The sequence below is a fragment of the Ambystoma mexicanum genome, chromosome 4q, assembly GCF_040938575.1.
Source record: "Ambystoma mexicanum isolate Mex_15411 chromosome 4q, UKY_AmexF1_1, whole genome shotgun sequence".
NCBI classification, from domain to species: Eukaryota; Metazoa; Chordata; class Amphibia; order Caudata; family Ambystomatidae; genus Ambystoma; species Ambystoma mexicanum.
In genome coordinates, this window is record NC_090928.1 from 56,892,960 (window position 1) to 56,916,362 (window position 23,403).

At 44.4% G+C, this 23,403-nt stretch overlaps 1 protein-coding gene across 1 annotated transcript in view; it reads left to right on the forward strand.

Annotated features, from left to right (window-relative positions):
- The window catches only part of ARHGAP18 (Rho GTPase activating protein 18), a 928,328-nt gene that overhangs the window by 351,587 nt on the left and 553,338 nt on the right, over positions 1–23,403 (forward strand). The window contains exon 6 of the mRNA XM_069607469.1: positions 19,688–19,853. Within this exon, the coding sequence (XP_069463570.1) occupies positions 19,688–19,853 (166 nt within the window). The remainder of the gene's footprint in view (positions 1–19,687; positions 19,854–23,403) is intronic.

The following is a 23,403-nucleotide window of genomic DNA, read 5'->3' on the forward strand; positions in this document are numbered from 1 at the left end:
TTGTTTAGTCAAGCTTGAGAACCGATGATCAAGAGTTTGGTCTTGTTGTCATTTAGACAAAGACTGTGAGCCGCCATCCATGCTTGAAAGTCAAGATAAATATAGTTTATTAATTTGGCATCTTTGACATAGCATCCAAAAAGTGCGATGAGGACCTGGGTGTCGTCTGCATAATTTGTGTAGGTGACACACAGGTTGTCAAGGCAATCAAAGAGGAGCTTTGTAAATAGGTTCTAGAGCGTGGGAGAAGGGTAGATCCCTGCAGTACTTCACAGTATATGGGTGCTGAAGTTGAGGATGCTGAAGGCTAGAAACTCTGGTACTTCTGTTTGAAAGAATCCAGCTGGCGGCATTCCGTGAGAAGGCTGCAGCTGCCGTTAGATGTTTGGTCAAGATCTTGTGGTCGACAAGGTCGAATGCTGCAGAGAGGTCTAATGGGAGGATTGCCAGCTTGCCCTTGTCTTTGGTTTCATACATCTGGATTTTTAGACCTAAGAGCGGTTTCCGTACCATGTCTCCGTCTGAAGACTGACTTCGAATGCCTAGTAAGTCGTCGTCTTCCGAATGTTTTTGTATTTGGATGTAGGCAGCACGATCTAAAATGTTTAAGAGAAAAGGCACGGTGTTATGGGCCTAAAATTGGTTGGTATATTAGTGTCATGATGCCTACCTCCAAGGAGCCAGGTCCGACCCAACAACCCCAGAGGCAGGCATCATTTTCCCCAGGGGAGTGCCAGCGGGCCCAAGCTGGGGCCCTTTGGACGCAGTCTTGGCGCCTTAGGCGCCAGGCTCATGTTGGACCTCTGTCCTGGCGCCCTAGGCGCCAGGCTCATAAAGCTAGACATGTGTTCAAGTGTTTTAATGTGCACTTACCTGATGCAGACCATGCTGCCACATCCAGGCCCTCTTGAGGCCTGAATGGAACTACTTTACCTGTGGGACTACTTTCCACCCGGGTGTGGTCGGGGAAGGATACACACCTGATCGGAGGAAGGATACACACTTGGGACTTCTTCCAAAGCTATTTAAACCACACCCGATCAGCAACTCGCGCTTCGCGTTGTTCTGCTCCTCGCAGCTGGACGCTCACCGTGTCAGCTCCTGCATCTGGACTTCAGCCACGCCTGTCGGCATCCTGGGTCACCTGCAAAGGGAGACAAGAGACCTTACCAGCTACATCTGCACCACTGAGACATCACCGACGATCCTGAAAGGGAAGACATTATTTTTAAAAGCATTTCGTTACGATCGCTGCAGCGCTGCATTTCACTCACCTTTCCTGGGTTCCTCCATCTTCAGCAGCGATCATCCGGATACACAGCCACTTCCCAGAGCCTAGAGAAAAAGACCAGAATAAGAGGTGAGAGAAGGAAGGGAATAAGACTTACCTGTTGGGTCATTCCCATTTCATTTCGGGTCTTGCCGCTTCCAGGCATTTTCCGGACCCCGGCCCCTATGGGGAAAAAAGACAAAGACATTGAATGAGCGTATGCAAAGACAGTTCCCGAGCGCTCATCCAGAACTAACCTGCCATTTACTGGAACTGGAACTGCACGTTTCACTTCGTGTCGGCGCCATATCTCCGGCATTCCGAACCCCGGCCCCTAAGGGGAAAAAAGACATAAGCATTAGCGCTTGCTGAAAAAAGACAATGAACATTATTATTAAGCTCGGACTTTTGAACTTGCAACAGAACTTTTACAGAGCCTTACCTGAATAGTCACGCTTACCTGAACTCCCATCAATCCTCAATCCAGTGAAGTAACTGGGTTTCAACGCGCCCCTGCATCAGAAGCAGGATGGAGAGCTCATCCTTCCTGACCCTAAGGTGAGACTTCACGGGGAATCGTGGAAGGGTATCGTGGAGTGTTAGAAGAGAGTGGGAGGCTTGAGCATAACTCAGTCAGTAGGTAATACTCCCTTTTCACGCACAGGGGAATATTCCTGCGAGCCGGAGAAGCCAGAGTAGAGGACCCTTCCTGTCCATCTTCAGAGTCCTGCACTTCACCATTGAAGAAGCATCAGCACTCGAAGCCAGACCTGCGCCTCCGTGGGAATCAGGTGAGCGTTACAATTAGGGTCTGTATTGGGTTTTTTAAGAGGGGGCATGACCCATGCTTTTGTTGTTGGAGACAACGCAGTTTTTGCAGGAGTTAATTAGGGCTGTTGTGAATGTTTCTAATTCTCTTGCTCCTTTCTCTTGTATGGCAAAGGTGATGCAGTGGTGGCCAGACAAGGCACAAGGTTTATTATTGAGGATGGTGGTGGAACAGTTGAGGTCTACCAGCCAATCCAGAGTTCTGCTTTTAATGGGAGTTGGTTCATTAATGCAGAATTTGAAGCCTAGTTGTGAGATGGTGTTTTCCAAGGTTGTGGCATTCACATTTTGGGGTCGTGAACACCGAAGTTCAGATCTCCAAGCAGTATTTTGAAAATTCTCTAAGGCCAAGGTTAGTTTTAGCTATGAAGGCGACACTGCCCCCTTTTCCCTTGGCTCTGTCTGCTCTAATAATAAAGTTGTCAGAGAGTGTTAATGCTAGGGATGGACCTATAGCTGGCTATAACCATGTTTCTGATATGGCTATAAAGTCTATTTGGTTTGAAGTAATGAAGTCTGCAATATCTAGAGCATGGGCAACTAGGGATCGAGCATTAATACGGGCTCTTTTGATGTCTGGTGTTAGACTGATGCAGTTGTGGTCTTGTGGAAGGGGTGGTAGATGTCTTGTGGGAGAGGCGGGGGTAGGCTCAGGGTTGTTGAACACTGTGGGTGTGCCTGGTGGTGACCTGGAGGGAGGTTAGACTGGTTTTTACTTTCTTAGGAAGGAAGCATGAACCTAGTCTAGTATTCCTCATGGTGAAGTGTACATTTGATCAGTATCGTGCGTGGGGGATGCAAAGCTATGGATTCATTCTGTCGGGGTGAATGGGGAGGAGGTGGTGGAGGTATGGGGCATGGGATCTTGGCCTGGGTTGGAGGTAAAAAATTAGTTGGTGAAATAGCGAGAGAAAGGTAGCCATCGTGAAGGTTACTGTAAGTAACGTGGCCATTTAATTTGTGGATGTGCAGATCACTGTTATGTTAGATATGTGCTTGACAGAACAAAACTAGTATGTGTAAGTCTAAGCACGAGTGGGTGGTGATGCTGGGCAGTACAGCGTCTAACATGGCAGGTTAGACTCACTTGGCAGCACAGTGGGTAATAATACACTGGGAAGCATAAACGCTAATAAGGCGGATAGAGTTGCTGGGCCATGGGGCTAGTGATGCAGATGAAAGTCATTAGGTAACACAATGGTTAACAGGGCAGCAGTCTGTCGGTGCATATAAGAACACTTGATGGCACAGTGGATAACAATGCAAGTATGATTCGCTGGAATTTACAGTGGCTAACAGAAACAAAGCGAATAATGACATTGGAGACTGCTGTGGTTGCGCTGGGTAATTTTGGAGGTGCAGAGAGATAGATACGAGCTGGGTTGGCTAATTTGTGTTGATAGGCGGACTGGGCATTTCTAGTTGAAGCCACCAGGAGCCGTTCAGTTCGTAATGCAAAAGTGGCTAAGCCAGGTTTGGCACACTACAGACAAGTACAACATAGAATGTTGAGTGGTGCAGCGAAATGTGCTTTGCCATACTTAATGTGTTAGGACTCTTGGATAACCGAGAGAGCGGGAATAAAAATAGCAGTAGGAATCAGCAATTATCATAGAGGTACGCGTTTGGGCTATTCACGCGGAATGAGGCGAGGTAGAAGATACTTCAGGGGTGGTTACGAGTGAAGGGATCTAATTGATATTGTTGCTTGCTGCAGGTCAAGAGAGCGAGAGGGAGATGAAAGATCTTTCAGGTAGTGGTCCTTTGTGGGTGGACCCGGCTCTCACCTTCCGGTGCCTGCTGGTCACGGAAGTATAGGGTGACCAGATTAAAAAAGTAAAAAACTGGGACAGGGCAACTAACATAAAAGTAGGACTAACTCTTGAAAGTGGCTGTCCAGGCACTACACTTCAGTAGCGTTTGGAGGAGAAGGGGGGTTTAAGTGTTACTGTTCAAAGAAACACATATTATAATTCATGACAAACTAACACTATCTTAAGTTGCAAAATGCAGCATTTCTTCTGTGCATTCCTGCCTGCCAGCTATAAAGATCAACTACAAAAAACCGGGACCACTGCAGTTTCCAATGGGAACATAATCTCGAAAGTGGGACAGAGCACAAAATACTGGTACAGTCCCGGGAAAACCAGGACATCTGGCCACCCTTTGGAAGTAGCGATGAGGCAATCGACTGTGGTACACATTGCTATGCAATAAGTAAACAAAGACGAAAATGAACGAACACTGCCATTTTAGAGGACTTCCTCATGGTGTTTTTGGCCTGCTTTAAAACTGGGGCATGTAGGGGTTTTTGGCTTTTGGGGCAGTTTCTGAATTTGGCGGCATTTTCTTACTGTAATAATTTGGCTGTATATTGGCGATAAACTGTTCTTACCATTAGAGAGTTCAGTATTACCCTATTTTGATTATACTATAGTGTGATCTTATATTAGCGGTAGTTTTAGTGGTATCTTATTTTTGGTGGTATTTTTAAAATTACCTTATTTTTGTGGTAAAGTGGTGAGCATGATTTTTATACTATTGCCCCATCATAGAACAAACTTTACCTCATTACAATTCTGACCCACCTTTTGGCTGACTGTAGGTACTGAGTGGACCTAGCACCTTTAGGGAACCCAGTGAGTTTATTCAGAAGGCTACCTATTGCATGTAACTGGTGTTAATGACTTATTGACATCCAGTAACCTATGTGTCTGAGATTACACCGCTTTCTCTTCTGCATCCAGAGAAACGCGCACTCAAAACACATGCACACACCTTCCCACCTGGCAGATAGATATATCTATATACCTTTTCTTGTTTACTACTTTTAGCATTGGTGATAAAATGGCAAATGCTTTAGCGCCCCCGCAGCATGAAAATCAAACCCATTAGATTTCCCTTCTCCTTGGAAAAAACCAACAGACGCATGAAATGAAACACAAAGGGAAACCTAATGTACTTTCAGTACACAATGTATTATACAATCCTACTAACAAGGTTACATTGGGTGATGTTACAATCATTTGTTCTTTCCATATTGGTCACAGCATCGAGCCTACAAAACCTAACCGAGGAAAAAAAAAACCCCCAGAAACAAGCACTTCGCAATAGCACTTATGCAGAGAGAAATCTGACACGTTTTATTAACCCTGACTTGCTACTGTCTGGCAAAAATGCATCATTTTTTGTTATAACTTAAGCACCCTATGCTAATATGATTACATTTCAGCCACCCATGTACTCCTCACTTAACATCACTTACCCAGGCAGGCGAAGTTTAAAGCTCTTGCCGTCAAGACTCAGTGCGAGCTCAGAACTCTTCCGGTTTCAATGCTAGCAAGCCGTCCCTTTTTAAAAAAAATGTTTTAAAAAATTGTTTTATGGGCTGCCAGCTGTTTTTTCAAAGCTGCATTCACCGAGCCCCCATCCAAGGAGACAGCAGCAGTATCTGACCCCTGGAAGAACTGTTCGCATTCAGCTCCCAAACAGCTCTGCCTATTTTTTTCATCTCGGCTCATTAACAAAAACTTTCCCTGTCTGTCACTGTTAGGTCAGCCCTCTTTTGACATCACCTCTTCCACCCCTTCATTTACCAATCAAATTACAAGGATGTTGTGCACTCGCCTGTCAGGACAATAGAGACTTCAGTTATGCAAAGCAATTGTTTCCATTTACTTTCCTGTCGCACATATTTCTTCTCAGAAAAAAAACTAACATGGAATGAATCTCACTGTGTTTAATTAACTGCATTATATGTTAGATGAACAGTTAATGAGTTAGTGGGACAAATTAGTATAGGATTAATTATATATTTTAAATGCAGTCTCACGCGGATGAAAACATCCATATTGTAAAATATGCAAATTTTCTGTATTTTAAAATGACAACACACTGTACTAAATGCTTCTAAAACTAAAGCCATTTTGCTGGTTTGTATAAATGCATTTCCAAAAACTATTGCTTGCTGACTTATTGCTAAAAAGCTGTGCCTCGCACCTACTTTGAAATGGTTGCATTTACATACTACACAATGAAACCCCCACCTTTGCTCTTTTTGCATGAATATCCCTACAGGCACTTCAGATCGAAGCAGATGGGTATGGGGGGGGGGGGGGGTAAATGGGTTCCAGCTTCAGGTGCAACTTGCAGAAAAATTCTTACCCACAAGGTAATGAAGGGTGTGAGGGTGAGTGCAGCAATTCTGCTCCTCCAAACTCAGCCGCTGGTGCTGCAGGGGGCTCCTGCCCTACACAGCTGCTACAAGTGGACCAGGCAAAGACCGGATTGGTCCTTGGTTTAAAATCTTCCCACGTTAATACGCCATCATGAGCGTCTTTGGAAATAATTTCAACTGTGGGTCATGATGAAGGATCTGCCCATTTATCTTTTTAATGAAACGTGCTATGTCAAAAATGTATTCTGCAGGACAACTCATTCAGAGTTCAATACCTCTGGGTCAGAAGTTCTTCTCTTCAACCTCAACAATTGACTGTATGGTAAACTCCTGGTCATTGTTTTCGGGTGAAAACTCAAAGTTTAACAAATTGTTCAAGTCGGTGGGTTTATGATGACCAGACTTCACCAAATTGCCCTCCTCAATACCAAGCTGGCCATCCATGAAATTCAGGTAAGGAGAACCAGCCTCCATTGTGAGCTTAATGTGTGAATGTGTAGCATTCAAGTAATCAAAACCCCATTCCAATACTGTACCAGTCCAAATTCTGAAAATATCTTTGTACCTTTTCCACATTGCTATCTTCCCAGGCCTATCTGGATGATCTAATACAGGTCTTCCACATTGCTATCTTCCCAGGCCTATCTGGATGATCTAATACAGGTCTTCTCAAATCAGTACATACAATGTTTTTTTTATGTTGGGGCCATCGCGGAATCCATAGAGAATAATTTCTGACCCAGAGGTATTTAACTTTGAACGGGTTCTTCTGGAGAATAAATTTGAACCTCGTGGTTATCTAGAAGCTGTTCTGCAAGAGGCAGCACATAGATCTGCCTCAACTAAATACTAAGCAAGTTGTCAGGATGTCACTCTAGCAAAGTGTCCACTGTCCTGTGTCCAAAACCTATTTCCATCTTTGCCACTATAAACTTAACTAAAAGGGGTGGTCTTCTTGGTCCTGAAAAAGGGCTTCCCTCTTCTCGATGGTAATCCACTTTCACGGACAAGCACATAAAACAATAGTTTTGTACCTTCACACCTTTCTTTGGTTTCTTAATGATTTTCCTAATGCCAGGACAAGTCTTTCTTCTCCTGGGCGTTATCATAGGTTTCACAATGCCAAGAGAATATTTCCCTCCTCTTGGCTCCTTCTGCATTGTTTAATACCCCCAAGGGATATGCCTTCCTTCCCCTGCTCACAATACTCTCAGTATCTCCTGTGTTCTGTACATACAATCTACCTGGTTTACTACCTTGCCAGGTACTGTGACGATGATCATCTTGGAGGCAACTTGTTATTGGGTGTGGGTCCATAACCCTTCTTAGTTATTCTTGTTCCTCAGGAATTCTACCCGGTTCACTATCCTGCCAAGTATTCCTTAATGTAGGGTTCCATACAACCAACCTGGTCTTACCACCCTCTTCCGGTGCTTACCCGTGTTCCTTGGTTGCCTGCGTGCTTTGGTCCCCTCTCTGGCATCTCCCAATCGTTCCAGGGACTGCAGCGGCTCTGCAGCCGTTGCCTGTTGCTCTCTGGCCTCTTCCTATCATTCCTAGGGCTGCAGCAGCTCCCCATTGCTGGCCTGCACTGCCCAGGCGGTTCCCTCGCTCCAGCCTTCTTGCTCGGCTGTTTGCTTTGCCTCTTGCTTCAGCCCTTCCGGGGACTTTGCTGCAGGCAGGTAACTTTCCCATCCTCCTCTGCTGCTGCTTCTTCTTCCATCTTCGTACAGGATTCGAATCTCCTGGTTCCTCTAGGGAGTGCCCCATCATTTGGATTTTTCACTTCTATTTTAATCTCCACCAATAGGTCTGTAACAACTACACAGTTCAGCAGCGGTGCTCTTTATGCTTCCGCTCTTCTTCCTTGTCCGGTACTAATCTGGATTACTTTCAGTTGGTCTCTTGCTCATCTTAGTACATGAGGAGTGTCATGATGCCTACCCCCGGGGAACCAGACCAAGCCCAGCAACCCCGGAAGCAGGCATCAAGTTGTTTTGAGCAAGCCCAAAAGCCCCTGTTAGGGGCTGTTTGGGTGCGGTCCTGGCGTCTATACCGCCAGGCTCATATGGAGAGTCAGTCCTGGCGCCATAGGTGCCAGGCTCATAGAGTAAACTTACCTGATGCAGACCATGCTGCAAGCTTACCTGGTGCAGACCATGCTGCAGAGCTCCAAGCCAAATGAGGCTTGGAAGAGACTATTTTACCTAGGGACTATTGTTTTTTTACTCGGGTGGGGCTGGGGAAGAATACTCACCTGGGACTACTTTGGAGGCTATTTAAACCACGCCCGAAGAGCAGCACACGCTTCACGTTATTCTGCATTCAGCAGCGTAACGCTCACCGTGTCTGCAAGCCTGCATCCAGTCTTCTACCACGCCCACCTCGAGTCTGCAGCTCCTAGAAAAAGGGAGGAGCAGAAGGAGAAAGGTTAGAATAAGAGCAAACCTTCGATCCTTACCTGGATTCCGGATCCACCGCACCTTCGAACTGGAAGAAACGAGCATTTACGCACGCCGCCTCGCCTGCTGCAGTGCCGCGCTGAACTCACCGGCCCTCTCAGCATCCTCACGATCCACCGCATCCTTCTGCACATTCCGCCCCATTCTGGCACCTTAGGGGAACACAAGAACAGCAAAGGTGAGCCAAGGAAATAAACAGAGGCAACAGTAACTACCCCCATAGACTTACCTGATTACCGCCGGGGGTACTATTCCTCTTCACGGGTTGGCGCAGTCTCCATTGCATCCTCGCCGCACCCTGGCCCCTAAGGGGAACAAAAGGACGACAAGGTGAGACAACGGGACAATAAAGGGCTCTCTTTTCACTGCAATAGACTTACCTAATTTTACCGCCGGAGGCATAATTCCTCGAACTTCATATTTTCTCGCCACACCTGAATAAGGGAACAGGCAGCTTACATTCTGGCCTTATTTTATTGAACTGTGTAGGATAAGCCAAATCCTTACCTGAACTTCGTCAGCTACCACAAGGAACTCTTCGCTGGGGTCAAGCTGCAAACTGCAAGGAATCGGACAAGAGTGAAAGTCGGACATGTGAACTCTTATGAACTACATATTTTTTGGAGTCATTATTGTTCTGGAACTCAGATTCCTTCGAGCCAGTGAAGCAACTGGTTATCAACGCACCCCTGCGCTCAATGCAGGATGGAGAGCTCATCTTTTCAAACCATCAGGTGAGACTATAGGAGGGGACATTAAAGGTGATCTGTGGGGAGAACAGTGGGGGGAATTTACACTCGACTCCACGGGTGGTTAATTCCCTTTCTCCATTTGCAGAAGGATATTCCTAGGGGCCAAGCAAACAAAGCTAGGTGGGCCAGTCCAGTCCGTCGTCTCGGCCCTACGTGTCACATTGGTGGAGACGCAGCTGTCCAGTTCAGATCGACGCCTCTGTGGGAGCCAGGTGAGCATAACAGGAGTCCATTGAAGAGCCCACAGGCTTCCTCCTCTCACGACTTCCTACCTTGCTGGTACAGCAAAGGTACGTGGGTCCACTAGGGGCAGGTGTTCGTGGGAGGGGGTGAGTGGGTATGATGGTGTATTAGGTGGGCTATGGGGTTACACTGTTCTCCCCATGTCGACACAAATGCTGTCCTATCACAGGACCCACCCATCCCATGCACACCTTGATGCTGCACCTTGCGTGATATTCACCACCAGGGGGGCTATCTGGTAGCGGCCTCACCTCCCTGGCCTCATGGAAAGGGCAGATTTGACTACATTTGTCACACTTGATTGTGCCTGTTCTATCAGCTTTGGCACTCTGTTCTTTTTCAACATCTTCCAATTCATAGGCATTTAATATTTCATATCCTTTGAGGCTGCTCCTATTTTCTTTATTTGTATTTATTATGATGGATCCACCCACTCTGTATGCAGGGAGTCGCCAATACGGAGTTTTAATTGATGTAGCCATCTTTATGGCTACTTATGGCGAGCTCCATTTCCATTTTCTGTCATTATTGGCCAATCATCTCATCCCTGGTTCATTTATTCCCATATACGCAGGGTCTCCATAATCGCAGGGTCTGACAAATTTGTTTCCATCTACGTGCTGAAACGTATCTACACGTCGACCCTATAATATTGAAATTTCACGGCACCGGTATGGGACTTTCCAAGCAGACCTTGGATGAAAATGCACTTTTCTTCCCAGTGTGGGACTCTTCAAGCGAAACATGTGTAGACACCGCGATTGACACAATAAGAAAAGTAATTCTGCACAAAATAAATCACCCTACGTGAAGAGCAGATTTGACCCCACAAGTGTAAAGAACTGCCAGGGTTAGTAATCTGGCTCAAGAACAACCAACTAGGGTGGTCATTGTACGGATACGAGATTCGTCTCGCCCCTAAATGTCTCTGGGCTTCTGACATATATTTGACTATTCCAATCATCCCACACCAACAGGATATCTCTTCCAGTTTGCTTATTGTCAAATTCTTTACCACTTGCAACCTAGGCCTCAAATGAAGCCACCATCGCTTGATGTATCTCTATATGAATTGTTTTCTGTAACTGCACTGACAGCTTAATTTTACTTTCTTAGTTTCCTCGATAGTATTTTAGTTATTGGTTTGTTTTGGTGTTTTTCACTGATTTCTGCAATTGTTTGCGATTAGATTTAATTGTATATTGCATTAACAATGTATTTCTACTCTTCTAATGAAAAAAATTCGTGCAGTAAACATTTTAAAAGTCTGATTTATTGACAGACTAGCACGAGAAGTTCGTTTTCACTAGCCCAATATTGGATTTTGATTGCCTGATGTTTCACATATGTTGTAACTATCTAAATCCCAACATTTGAAACAAATATTTCCAGTGGGGGGTTGGGGGCGGTCAACCCTTTGTATAACATATATTTCCCAGTTCATGCAAGTAAGGGACCTTTCCCTTTTATATTAGAAGTGAGTGTTAAGATCAGCAGGTTTAGTGTTGCAGAAGAGCATTATGAACTTTTAAGAAAATTTGGTTAAATGTTGGTTGGGTTTTATGAGCGGGATATGGGGGGGAAGTGGGGAAGTTGAAAATAAAAATAGTTCATGTTTGGAGGTTACTGCCAAATTACCAGACGTTTGGATCAGGTAAAACACTGTTTACTGTGGTGCCGTGGGTGCCAGATAGAATGATTGGGTAATAATGTTTATTGCGGTCTCGGATGTATAGATTGGGTTATGTTTATTGTGGTCCCTGTGAGCTGTCAGATCTATGGATTGGATAGCAAAAGGAGTTTTTGGTGGTGTCCGTTTGGTGCCAAACATTGTGGGCCCATGTGGAAGTGGGTTGTGTTGTATTGGTGCAGTGCATCGAGATATGCACTTCACGCGTATCATTTCATGCGTGGATGAACGTGGCAGTGTGTGGAGATTAGTGGTGAGCATGGGTGTATATCGGGTTGTTTGGAGTTGGCGTGGTTGAGGGCATATGGCTCCCACTTGTCCTTGGTTGCCTCTGTGTTGTATTTGTTGCCCAACTCTTGCACATTATTTATGCCTAACAAGATGCGCGGAGTAGGAGGTCGGTGTGTGGGTGTGTGGGTGGGGGGGTGTGGGTGTGGGTGTGGGTGTGGGTGGGGGGGTGTGGGTGTGTGGATGGGGGTGTATGGTCATAAAGGAAGGGATGTGTTGTGATGTGCTCTGCTTATGGATGCATGCAGGACTGTTTGGAATGTACGAGGTCGGAGTGAATGATGGCATGTTGGAATGTTGTATGTATGAGGGAGAGAATGTTGCTGGCCTTCCACCAGGAGGAGTTGGAAAGATGCAGTCCAAGTGGTGAGAGCCAGTGGGTTCCTGTTTTGCAACTTAAAGGACTTCTATAATAACATCTGAATAAATGAACTACTTTTGGTAATTATAATGAAAAAACAGTGTAATACTATATTATAAAACGATTTTCCATTCACTATTGTCACTTTTTCACATTTACACATGATTTCTAAAACGTGTTCTTCTACTAGCAAAACCCCATATTGTAACTTTTAGATTTAGCCACTGTTCCATGGTGAAATCCAGAGATAGCAAATAACTACAGAAATAGTCTTTTTGGCATCTACGAGACTAGGATATAGTGGTGAAAAATATCTTTCCACTCGGGTGATTGTATCATTGGTCTTGTGTGATCATATTAAAACTGTTGGTTATATTTAAGAGGCCTTGATGCTTCATATAATGCCCAAAGTTCAGTGCAACATCAAGCTTTGCTTGGATTATTTTTTCCAGAAAGAAACGTTATAAATTGCTGCCCAAATCTACAGCAGAAATCTAATTGTGAGCATACCTGGTCAATTTAGAAAGTACCTTGAAAGAGCAAAGTGGAGATGTATGTTTGTTTCAGCAAATATGCAAAAATGGTCCTAAGCTGCCCTGTTGGTTTTTCAAATTCCTGTTTTATGCAGGTGCTGTAGTCCACTTCTAGCAATGAGTGTCTCTTTAATCCAATTTCCATCATTTATTTCTTGCCACCCTAAATTGTGAGCGGAACCATTTGTTCTTGGCTGGCATACTTTAACACGCCACGCATGGCGATGAATTTGCAGTATGCATTAAGTCTGTGTTGCTGTGCAATGGCTTAATTTTCTAATTGTTTTACTGATTGCCATGACAGCCCAAAATCTGGAACAAGAAGCAGGCTCTTGTAAATCGAATTTCTTTTTCGTTTAAAAATGGAGATTAAATATAGGCAGCCTGTCTACAGTAAAACCAACATGCATGCATGTAAAATAAACTATAAATATGTAGAGAAAAATGTAATCTTCCATCAGTGAACACTCAAATGTGAACTTAATTCTCGGTTTTAAATATCACAACATACAACAAACAGTTCAATATGAGGAAATTATTCTGATACCAGCAACCCTTTTCATCTAATGAGAAGTTCCTGATTTCACACAGTAATTTCAAGATAGTAATTTGAAGTTGTGTTGCAAGTATTCAATTATCGGAGAAAACTGCTCTTACATCCTGACCATGGCGAAGGCTTTTGGAAATGTCTCCTTTTCCTATTGAAATAAAATGATATTACTACCAGATAGAAGCTTCCATTTTGGAGAACAAAAATGCATTGGTGCATTAGTGTCACACAAGCGGGTGATTATGAAAACCGAAATGGAAAAGGGATTGGCAAATTAACTTTGACATTAGGTGTTCACGTTCGTCAGATTCTTGTATTTCTGTGCAATGTTACTTGGAAAAAAGGTGTTGTGCTATTGAAATAGACATGATTTTATTTGGATGGATGGGCAGAAAAGATCTTTTCTGTTCCACTGCATAAAGAATACAATTAATTCAGACTGTGTTTATGTAAGGTGTGATTTTTCACAAGTCAAGATGTTTAATCTGGGATCTGTTGTAAATCTCGTTCACAACCCAAACACAATTTGCGTTTGTGAAAACCCAAATCATTAATAATTTAGAACTGATGGACAAATGTGCCCTGTGGAATTATAGATTCCGGATTACCTACTATAAACCTTTTTATTTCCTCAAATTTTCATTTACAGCCTATTTTTCCTTTTCTGAATTATCAATGCTTGAGATTACATTTCCAAGAAACTCCAACCATGCAGCATCCCTTGACACAGCAATTTTGGATTGGACAGAACATGTAATCTGTTCTCTTCACTAAGTTCGACCCTGTAGGATCCTCTTATTGGCTTTGATTGGTACAATACAGTTTGTCATCAGGAGAAGTTGGTGATGAAGTAGCCTTACCCCTTAAGAATGTAAACTAAATTAGACAGAATATTTATTTCCCTTATTTCCAGGATGGTCATGTGATGTATATATTCAGATTTACAAGAATATTCTGAATCCGCCGAAGGTAGAAATTTGTTTTAGTTCCTTCATGCATGAGCTATGCAAAGTAGCAATATCAGTAATGTACATCACTTTGTACCAATCAAAGCAAAGAAGAGGATCCTACAGGGTCGAACTTGAGAACAGATCACATGTTCAGTCCAATCCAAAATGCTTGTTGTTCCCGGTCTACTGAAATCGTATGTTTGTTTTCAGATTGCACAAATGGTTCTAAAGATAGTTGAAAATGTATTTTCCATTTGACACTTTCAAATGCACTGCTTGTGTGCAGCACGTTACAATTGAGATGGAATTACAAAAGTTGCAAAGTTGCTGGTATAAACAGACCCCTGCTATTCTGAACAAAAGTCCCTTTTAATAGGGTACTATTAATGAAACCTAATATTCTTCAAAGTGCCTTCTTGCTTTGCCTCTTTACTGATCCACCAGACATTACATTTATTCTTTTATCATCTTAAAAATGTATCTGTGTAATTCAACTATGTAATTCAAAGCTTGCCTTCAGTGTGTTTTCTTTGTTAATTGGTACAAGGCCTTTGTTCAAGTGAGCACAGATGTACTTTGTAAATGTATGCTGGGTGTACACGTTCCGGTTGCAGGCTACTAGCTAGTCATAGAAAAGTCACTTGCCACCTCAATTCTGCACACAGCACACAATTTCTTACTTGACAAGAGTCCAATATCCCAATCCAATGGCTAGTGGTGAGTGCAAACTTTGCACCCTGACTGATGTACTGATTAAAGCGAATATATTGAAGTCTGTCTGCCTGTTCTCAAAGCTGCGCTTTGCATGAACATACATATTAGCTTAACATCTTAGGGTCACAGTACGTGAAAGCTACACAGAAATATGCGGTTTACGTTTTATAATACTCTAATGATTGCATCATACCAACATACAAGTTGCATTAGTCTGCATGTTCCCTCTTCACATTTCAATATAAATCTAGCAGTTAATTTGCATCAGCTAATTTAGTGCTCCATTGCTTCTCAAAGCTAGGTCTGTGCTCAATACCATAAAGGATTGAGTAATCCTCTAAGGGAATATAACATAAATTGAGGCATAATGGTGCTGATGGGACTCATTGTAGGAGCAGGTTAGATAAGATTATTGTAGTGTTTTACTGGAATTAATATTTGGAGCCTTCTGCTGAATGGATGACCATTTTGAGCATTAGACATTTAACCCGATGTTGGCAGTTAACCAGGAATGTCCAGGTTTGGCTTGTATGTGGTGATTTAGCAACACCTAAGGAAGCAAATATTTTGGAATAGTGTAGAGAAAGATGTGTTGCGGTAGCAGAAAGACTACGTTTTCATTTGGCTGTTTAGTTGAGGCCTGGGTGGTGCTTTAGACACTATTAGCATTGGCACCTAGGGGACACATTCACACCACTTGGGAGGGGCTACACAATAGTTATTTTGGCTTCTGGATAGCACTTTCCCACCACTCTTAGATTTGACTTCTAGATGGGGGGGACTTTCAGAGGGATAGAGCGAGGGGATGGTGGGTTGTTATGGTGGGTTTGGTAGAGAGTGGAGAGGTTTGGGTGTGGGTAGGGTCAGTGGGTGGGGGATAGCGAGGGTTGGTGGGGTAAGGTTTGGTGGGGTTGTGGAGGCTGGGAGGAGTAGGGTGGGAGTAGACGAGAGTGATATACAGATGGAGTCTGAATTGTCTGGGAAGATTGGGAGCACAATACCCTAGTAGGAATATAGGGAGAAAATGTAGACTGAATATATTCTGCTCTGATTTTCTAAACACTGTGCACAATACATGACTTGAAATAGACCCTTTTCGCCACTGGGAGCCAATGTAGTTGGAGGAGGAGTGTGGTCAGATGAGAGCCAAAAGGAGGGTGAAGAATGAACCTAGCTCCCATGTTTTGTAACGGCTGACGATGGCTTAGCAGATAGGCTGGCTGTGACGGGTAGTAGGAGCTACAGTAGTCAATACTACTGAGGAAAAGACCACGGGCATGAAAACAGGAGGGGATAAAAGGGCGAACCGTGCGGGGAGTCCGCAATTTTAGGTGACCAGATTGACAGACCATGGACAGCTGGTCCATCGATGGAGAGGCAGAGATTTTAACACCTAAATCCTTCACCACAGCAATTTATGGAAAGCCAGAAATCAGGGGTCCACTAGCGGGAAGGATCGGAACAGCCTACAACCAGCACCTCTGTCTTCTCAGCATTAAGCTTCAGTCAGTTGTCAGCCATCCAGTCCCCGATGGCGTTAAGGCAGTCCCGCAGCCGTGCAGCTATCTGAGGAGAGATGAAGCCGCAAAATGGGTGTATCCTCATGAAGCCACGAGAGAGGATGAGTTTGGCAAGTGGCTGAATATAAATATTAAACAAAATGGCAGATGGAGCTGAGCCTTGAGGTACTACACACACCAAAAACATTCCTTTAGAATAGAAAGGAGATGGCAAGATAGACTGAGACCGACCCTCTAAAAAGGAGACCCGGGCAAGTACCTGTCCAGAGAGTCCAGTGCAGGACAAACGAGTGATCTGGGTAGGGTGGTCAACGGTATCAAAGGCGGCTGACAGATCTAATGGAATCCGCACTCCCAGCTCAACCCTGGTCCACAAGATGTGTCGGGTCATCCGCTACTGATACAAGCATGGATTCCGTATCCCTACCAGGGCAAGTCAGAGTGGAGCAGATTACAGAAATTGGAGGACTCAACAAAGGAACTAAGCAGGGGAGTGATCGGAGATTCCATCACTTTCATGAGAAATGGCAGAAGTTATATTGGTGGAAAATTAGGTGGGACAGAGGGAGCCAATTGAAGTTTTTGTAGGAGCGGGATCACAAGGGCATGCTTCAGCTCCTCCGGTAGAATTCCTGTAGCAAACGAACCAGTAACTAAAGATGTAATCCAGGGGGCAACCTGAGTGGAGATGTTTTTTAGCATAGGCAAAAGGGTGGGGTACAAGGGCGAGGCAGATTTCAATTTGTTAATGGCTTAAAGAACATCCTGAACAGTAAAGGAAGGGAAGGTGGACCACCCTATAGTTAACTTACAAACTGGACCAGGCGAAGGCCACAAATCTGACAAAGCAGTGTAGTTCGCTATGTCACTGCGAATGGTGGTGATTTTACCCACTAAGAAGTCGGACAAGGAGTCGCAGAGGGATTGGGATGAGGCAGTAGAGGATTGAGTGGTAGCAGAAGAGGTCTGAGAACGGACTACGTCAAACAGCTGTTTAGGATGATTAATTGCACCCTCAATTGTAAGGTGGAAGGTTTGCTTAGCAAGGCGTATAGCTGTCTGATGGCAGACCGTGGCTAGACAAAGTAAAACTTTTGTCTGCTGGCCTATATGCAAACCACCATTTTCTTTTCGCTTGTCTCCCATTAGCCTTGCGTAGTTGCAATTCTCAGTAAACCAAGGTTCAGTAATGCAAAGTTTTTGTTTAGAGTTCTTCAGAGGGGCGAGACAATCAGCAGCCTTGCTGAATGATTGCAAAAGAGCGGGCCAATTATACCTCACAGGGTCACCGCAGTTCTTACTAATGTGAGTGCCCATCTCCAACATAGAAACAGAGTACTACTTGTGTTTGAGTTCATTTTTTTCCCAATCCAACAGTGAGCGAAGAAAGAAAGGAACATAAAATAACATAATGGTCAGACCAAATAACAGGAAATGCAGCGAAGATTAACAGAGGTGTTGGAGGAGAATAAAAGGTAAGGGGTATTTCAGAGCTGGGATTGCACACAGAAGGTAAACCAGTATTAAGTAAATTAAGGTTGTCAGAATAACAAGACCAGTGTAAATACTGTCATACCTCAACACCAACTAGTGCAAAAGCAGACAATCACCTCTGCTCCTTCTGCAATACAGGCGGGGACTCTGCCTGGCACCTAGGAGCGCACAGCCAAAGCAGTTCCCTTAAGCAACCTGAAACCGTTGGCTATGCCAGTGATTGGAGACAATTTTACATTTTTGCAAGATTTCACGTGCATGGTTTCTTTCATAATGTAATTTATTTTTTTCATTTGTAAAGTGCACACCAACACAAAGGCATCTAGGTGCTGTAATATTCAATCAGTGCTATCCCTAATTCCAAATCTTCAGAAATACACAGCTTTAGATGGGCAATGTGACATTCACCTGCCTGTGCTTAGGGACCTTTATCATTGTAAGCAAAGGGGCATAATGCCTCCATCTACTAGCTGATGGGCCGGAGAGCGAACACCTGGTCACCCCCACTTAGTTCCTGTTGCATGGCAGGGAGTAGTCACTGAGGAATCTCAATCACTTTACACAACATTGTCCATATGAGAACTTTGGGGTTTGAACTGTTCGAAAAAGAGTTGACAAATGCAAACACTGTCCCTTTTTTAAGAGATTGGGGCGTCAACCAATCCAAAATAGGTGATGTACCATACACTTAAAACTTAGCAGTTCCATGCAATTAGTTCATCATATCACTTCCACAGTCCCAATGTACCTTCACGCTGTGTTCCCTGCAGTGTCAGGGATTATCTGTATGGCTTGTTCAGCACAACTGTTGCATGCACTCTCAGATAACAGGACAGATGCCAACGACAAATTAATTTGAAAAATGCTTACCTTTTTCTTGTCCAAGTTATTTAATGGCTAGAAAGACTGCAGACCCAGCGGGATTAATGGTGGCATAAGTGAATCCCTTAGTGGCAGCAGACCTGCTATTAAAAAGTGGGCCATACCTTTAATGAAAAAGGTGTTTGGTAAGAGACACAACATGCATGCCGTTACTGTTCTGGTCACAGGTGCAGCCCCTCCTAAGGAGTCCAGCACTGGGGAGGGGACAAAGGACTGTATAAGCGTATACTTTTGGGCTGTGTGGGTCTTTGGAGGAGATGGTGGGAGGCATGTGGAGAGTTGGTGAATTTTGAGGAAGGAGACGGGAAAAGATTTGAGAAAAGGAGATGATGGTTGGAGTCCAGTGCGGTATAGGTTGCTGTTGGTAGTGAGACAGCCAGTGGATGCTGGTGAGCATAGGTAGTGTGTAGCAGGAGAGAAAGGGAGGCAAAGTACAGTAGGAAAAGGAAGGTTTGAGAAGGCATGGCCACCCAATATCTGGGGATAGTCCAGGATCTGACTCGATTTAAAGTTGGGAGGAGGAATACACGTGCAGCAGAGACACTTTGTGGGTCATGTTAAGCACAGGCACAGTGCAGAGACAGCAGGGGTAGAGCTCTTTAGTGAGACCCTAGTGGGTGCTCTTAGGTGGGGCAGGTCTGTCTTGTGACAGCACCTAAGCCTTGCTTGGAAGTTCCACCTTCGACTAAATGCTGGTGGAAGAAATCCAGTGATTTAGCGGAGCAGGAGCATATGTGGTGGGGGGATAGGGGGCTGTAAAACTTTATCGATGTAAAGGACTAACCTGAATTGAATGACCTTATGTAGAGTTGGGAGTATTGCCCTTGATAAAAATAAATATTCAGAAGCTTGTGTAAAAAATGCAAATATGGTTTTGCACTACCCACAGCACCAGGTAGACTTCCATTGCTTCAGTGTATCAAGCAGCTGAATGCAGTATGTGCATACTAATGTATTCAATCATTTCTTCTAGAGCTTTAAATTGCAAAAGGACAAGACTGGTACAACAAAGATTGGCGATCTGGCCCCTCAAGATATGAAAAAGGTCTATTCCTTAGCTTTGATTGAGCTAACAGCTCTTTATGATGTTCTGGGCAAAGAGCTTAAACACCAGAAGGCTGTGAAAATTAAAACGAAAGGTAAGATGATCACTAATTTCTTACATCTGAGGTTTCCTTGATTTACTGTTTTGGCACTGAAACAAATCATTTTAATGATGTAAACTTACAATGTGCAAAATGAACACTTACATTGAAAAAACAATAGCATAGACTGTTCTCTAAATATGTACCCAGGTACCTGTTTGGGGTCGGGGGCGGGGGGGAAGAGTGTGGTGGGCGGTGTCTAGGAATTGCTTTGATCTTCAATGAATGCTCAGGAGCTCAAGAGTCATTGCATCCTTATTGGTGTAGAATCATGGACTCGATCCTTCATTTGTAGTACATCTGGCTATTGGTGTAACTTCTTGTTTTTTATTCAAATATTTGTGCATACAGATGCTCAAATGTTGATGAATCTTTCAGTTTGAGCCCCTCGCACTGGTTTTGAGTAATCTCCACTAGTTTCCACAGTCAAGTTAAATAATTGTTTTATTGTATTTTTTTTAATTTTTATATTTGTAATGTGCAGGAAACCCAGGGACATCAGGGCGCACATATACACAAGGGACAACAGAAACAGGACAAGAGCGACTAGTTCAGCATAATCTTAAACGCGGTTTTCAGGGATTTCTTAGAGGAAAGGGCTTAGGGCTGTAGGGAGGTCCTTCCAGATCTTGAAGGCGCAGTTGCCAAACTATCTGCCTAGTCCTTTCGACTTCTTACAAGGCGGACGGAGGACAAGCTTAGTGTTGGAAGATATTAGTGATGATAAGGGGACATCTCATGAGGTTGCTGATTTCGGATAGCTAGGTGCTTTCCTGTAAATGCATTTATGGAGCAAGGTTGCTGCTTTAAACTGGCATCTTGCTGCAACCGGTAACCAATGGAGTTCCTGTCGGAAACCAGAAACATGGCTTCTTCTTGGGACATTCTTGATAATTCGTACTGCCTCATTTTGGATGGTTTGCAGACGGAAGCTTTTCTTTTCCGCCCTAACAAGAAATGCATTACAATAGTCCATTCTTGATAAAATGGTGGCTCTAGCAAGAGTAGCAGACTTTTCTTCATTAAGGTAGAAACTGGTATTCCTAAGAAGTTTGAGATGGTATGCACAACTCTTGGAAACTAGGTTGACATGAGCCTCGGCACTTACCGCACCGTCAGTCTGAACACCAATTGTTTTGACTTCTCTGACGGGGATAGCGCAGTCTTGATGAAAAACTGATTGGAGTCCGAGAGCCTGGCTCAAGCTTGGGCTGAGCCAAAAATAAGCAACTTGGTCTTGCCTTTGTTAAGGCACATCCAATTGTTCATCCCTATGTTGATTTGGTTGTATATATTTTGAAGACTGTCCGCAGAGTAATCCTTAGAAAGCTCCAAAACCAGCTGAGCCATCATCGTAATAAGTCCAAAACACTCCGGAGTCTTCCAAGAGTGCAGAGGGAGAGAATGTAGAGATTAAACAATATGGGGGACGTACAGGCACCTTGTTGGATCCCACACGATGAAGCCATGAAATCTGAGGAGGCATCCTGCAGGCAGACTTGATCTTCTGCCCGTCATAAAGGATGCTAACCACTTGCAGGCCCAGGCTGAGAAGTGGCAGATGTCAGTAAGGGTCTGGATGAGGGCCATGATCGAGCAAGTGGAACGCTGCTGATAAGTCCAACAGCACTAAAAGCCCTGATTTGCTACGATCAAGAATGCTCAACATATGGCTCTGTAAATCAACAAGGGGTGTTGCCGTGCTATGAGCAGAGAGGAATGGAGAATATTCATGGTTTCTATATAGAATTGGATCTGGCGAATTGCCTCTTTATCCAGAATTTTCAGAAAAAAGTTGCAGGTGGCGATGGGTCTTAGTTCGCCGGATCCGTGGGGGCCATGATGGGTTTCTTTAGTGCAGGGGTTACCATGATATTTTTGATACTCAGTGGGACAACCTGTCCTCACAGGTAGGCGTTAACAGTCAAAGGGATAAAAAAAGTATATTCTCCAGGATCAGCTTTTGGAGGAGGGGGATTATGTTGTTGGGCCAGTATTAGGATGCCCTTCGCTCCAAGGTGGTTGCCAACTCTAGGCAGGTCACCTGACTGAAATCAAAGGGAATACATTCCTGTTGGGCTGGACTCGGCCGGGAAGAGGGGAAGGGTCTTCCTAAGGTGGAGGCACTTAACTTGGCTGAAATCGGAGTTTGAATTTCATCCCTAGCCTTCTGAATTTTATCCTGAAAGGTATTCTGGTACAGTCTGTGTCAGTAGGCCTAAACGTGTTAGAAGGGCCTTTAGAAGGACCTTTTTAGTTTTAATGTCGAACAGTTTCCTGCGTTTACTCTTAGCTTCTTGGATTGGTAAATGACATTTTTTTTATTTTTTTTTATTTTGTAATACCCTTTCGTAGGCTACATCAAACTTTCAGATGTTTGTTGTGAATTGATGGGTGCTTACACCAGCATCTCTCCGCCTTTCTCTGCTGAGAACCGGTTCTGATGCTTAGGGTCGTCACCGACAACCCTAGACTTGAGAGGGGCAAACTTGTCTAAGAATAGTGAGAATGTCTCATTATACCATTTTAATAAGGGGGTTGGGGCGAGAATCTGTCTCTGAAGTTGAGCATGATGTCCGTGATACAGTCTGAGATTGTCAGATCTAATTTTCTTCAGATTTTGAATGTCGTCTTAGGTTGATTTATTAATGTGGGTAGGAGTATATGGGGGATAACTCATCCAGGGGCAGGACCCGGAGTTTTTTCTGCCATAGGGTTTAATCCATACTGAGCCACCACTGAACCTCTTCACAGGATCCCCCACCTGTCGCAGGCGACTCCAAAGTAACTGCTTTCTTGCAGCTGCCCTTTTTGCCTGGCAGATTATTTTTTGCTTTTCGCAGGTTGTACTCCCTTTGTTTGTAGGGCGCCTTACCAGGCATGTACTCTGAAGTCCCGTCCCCTTTCCTCCATACTGCATGGGTGCCGCTTCCAAGGGACAGGAGACGGAACCTTTTTCACCAGAAAAAACCTTCCCATTTAAATTTAGAGGCGCGTGCGGGAGTGCGGCCCAGGGAGCATGCGCTGCCTTGACTCTGCCCTTGGGTGCCACATCCCAGTCCCCTATTCGCATCGACGGGAACAGGCCGAATTCACCAGCGCTGGCCATGTAATTCCACGCGCGGATACTTCTTTGTCTTTTTATTATTTAGGTACTTGGTCCTCAGGCGTCACACTCCTCCCCGGCGCAAGTCGACTTCCACAGGGTTCAGCAGGTGTCCATCCTGCAGCAGGCTCTTCCCAACTTCAGACCCCCATGCTCTCTGCCTACGTTGCCTTGGCCCAGACCACGTTTGGCAAGCTTGTACAGCGTGTGGCTTGCTGTCCTCGAAAGCACTGAAGATCAGACTAGCCAGGTGGAGGGAGCTCTTCCAGAAGTCTCCTCCAGAGGACCTCAAGAACTTCGTTAAACATTGTGCCAAGCCCAAGGTAGGGCTGCAATTCTCCATCGCACCCCGCAAGGGAGATCTTCCCATGCTGGCGGCCTCTAACCAAAGGTTATGGGGTAAATCGCTGACTTCCTCCCGGAACTCCCTACGCAGAG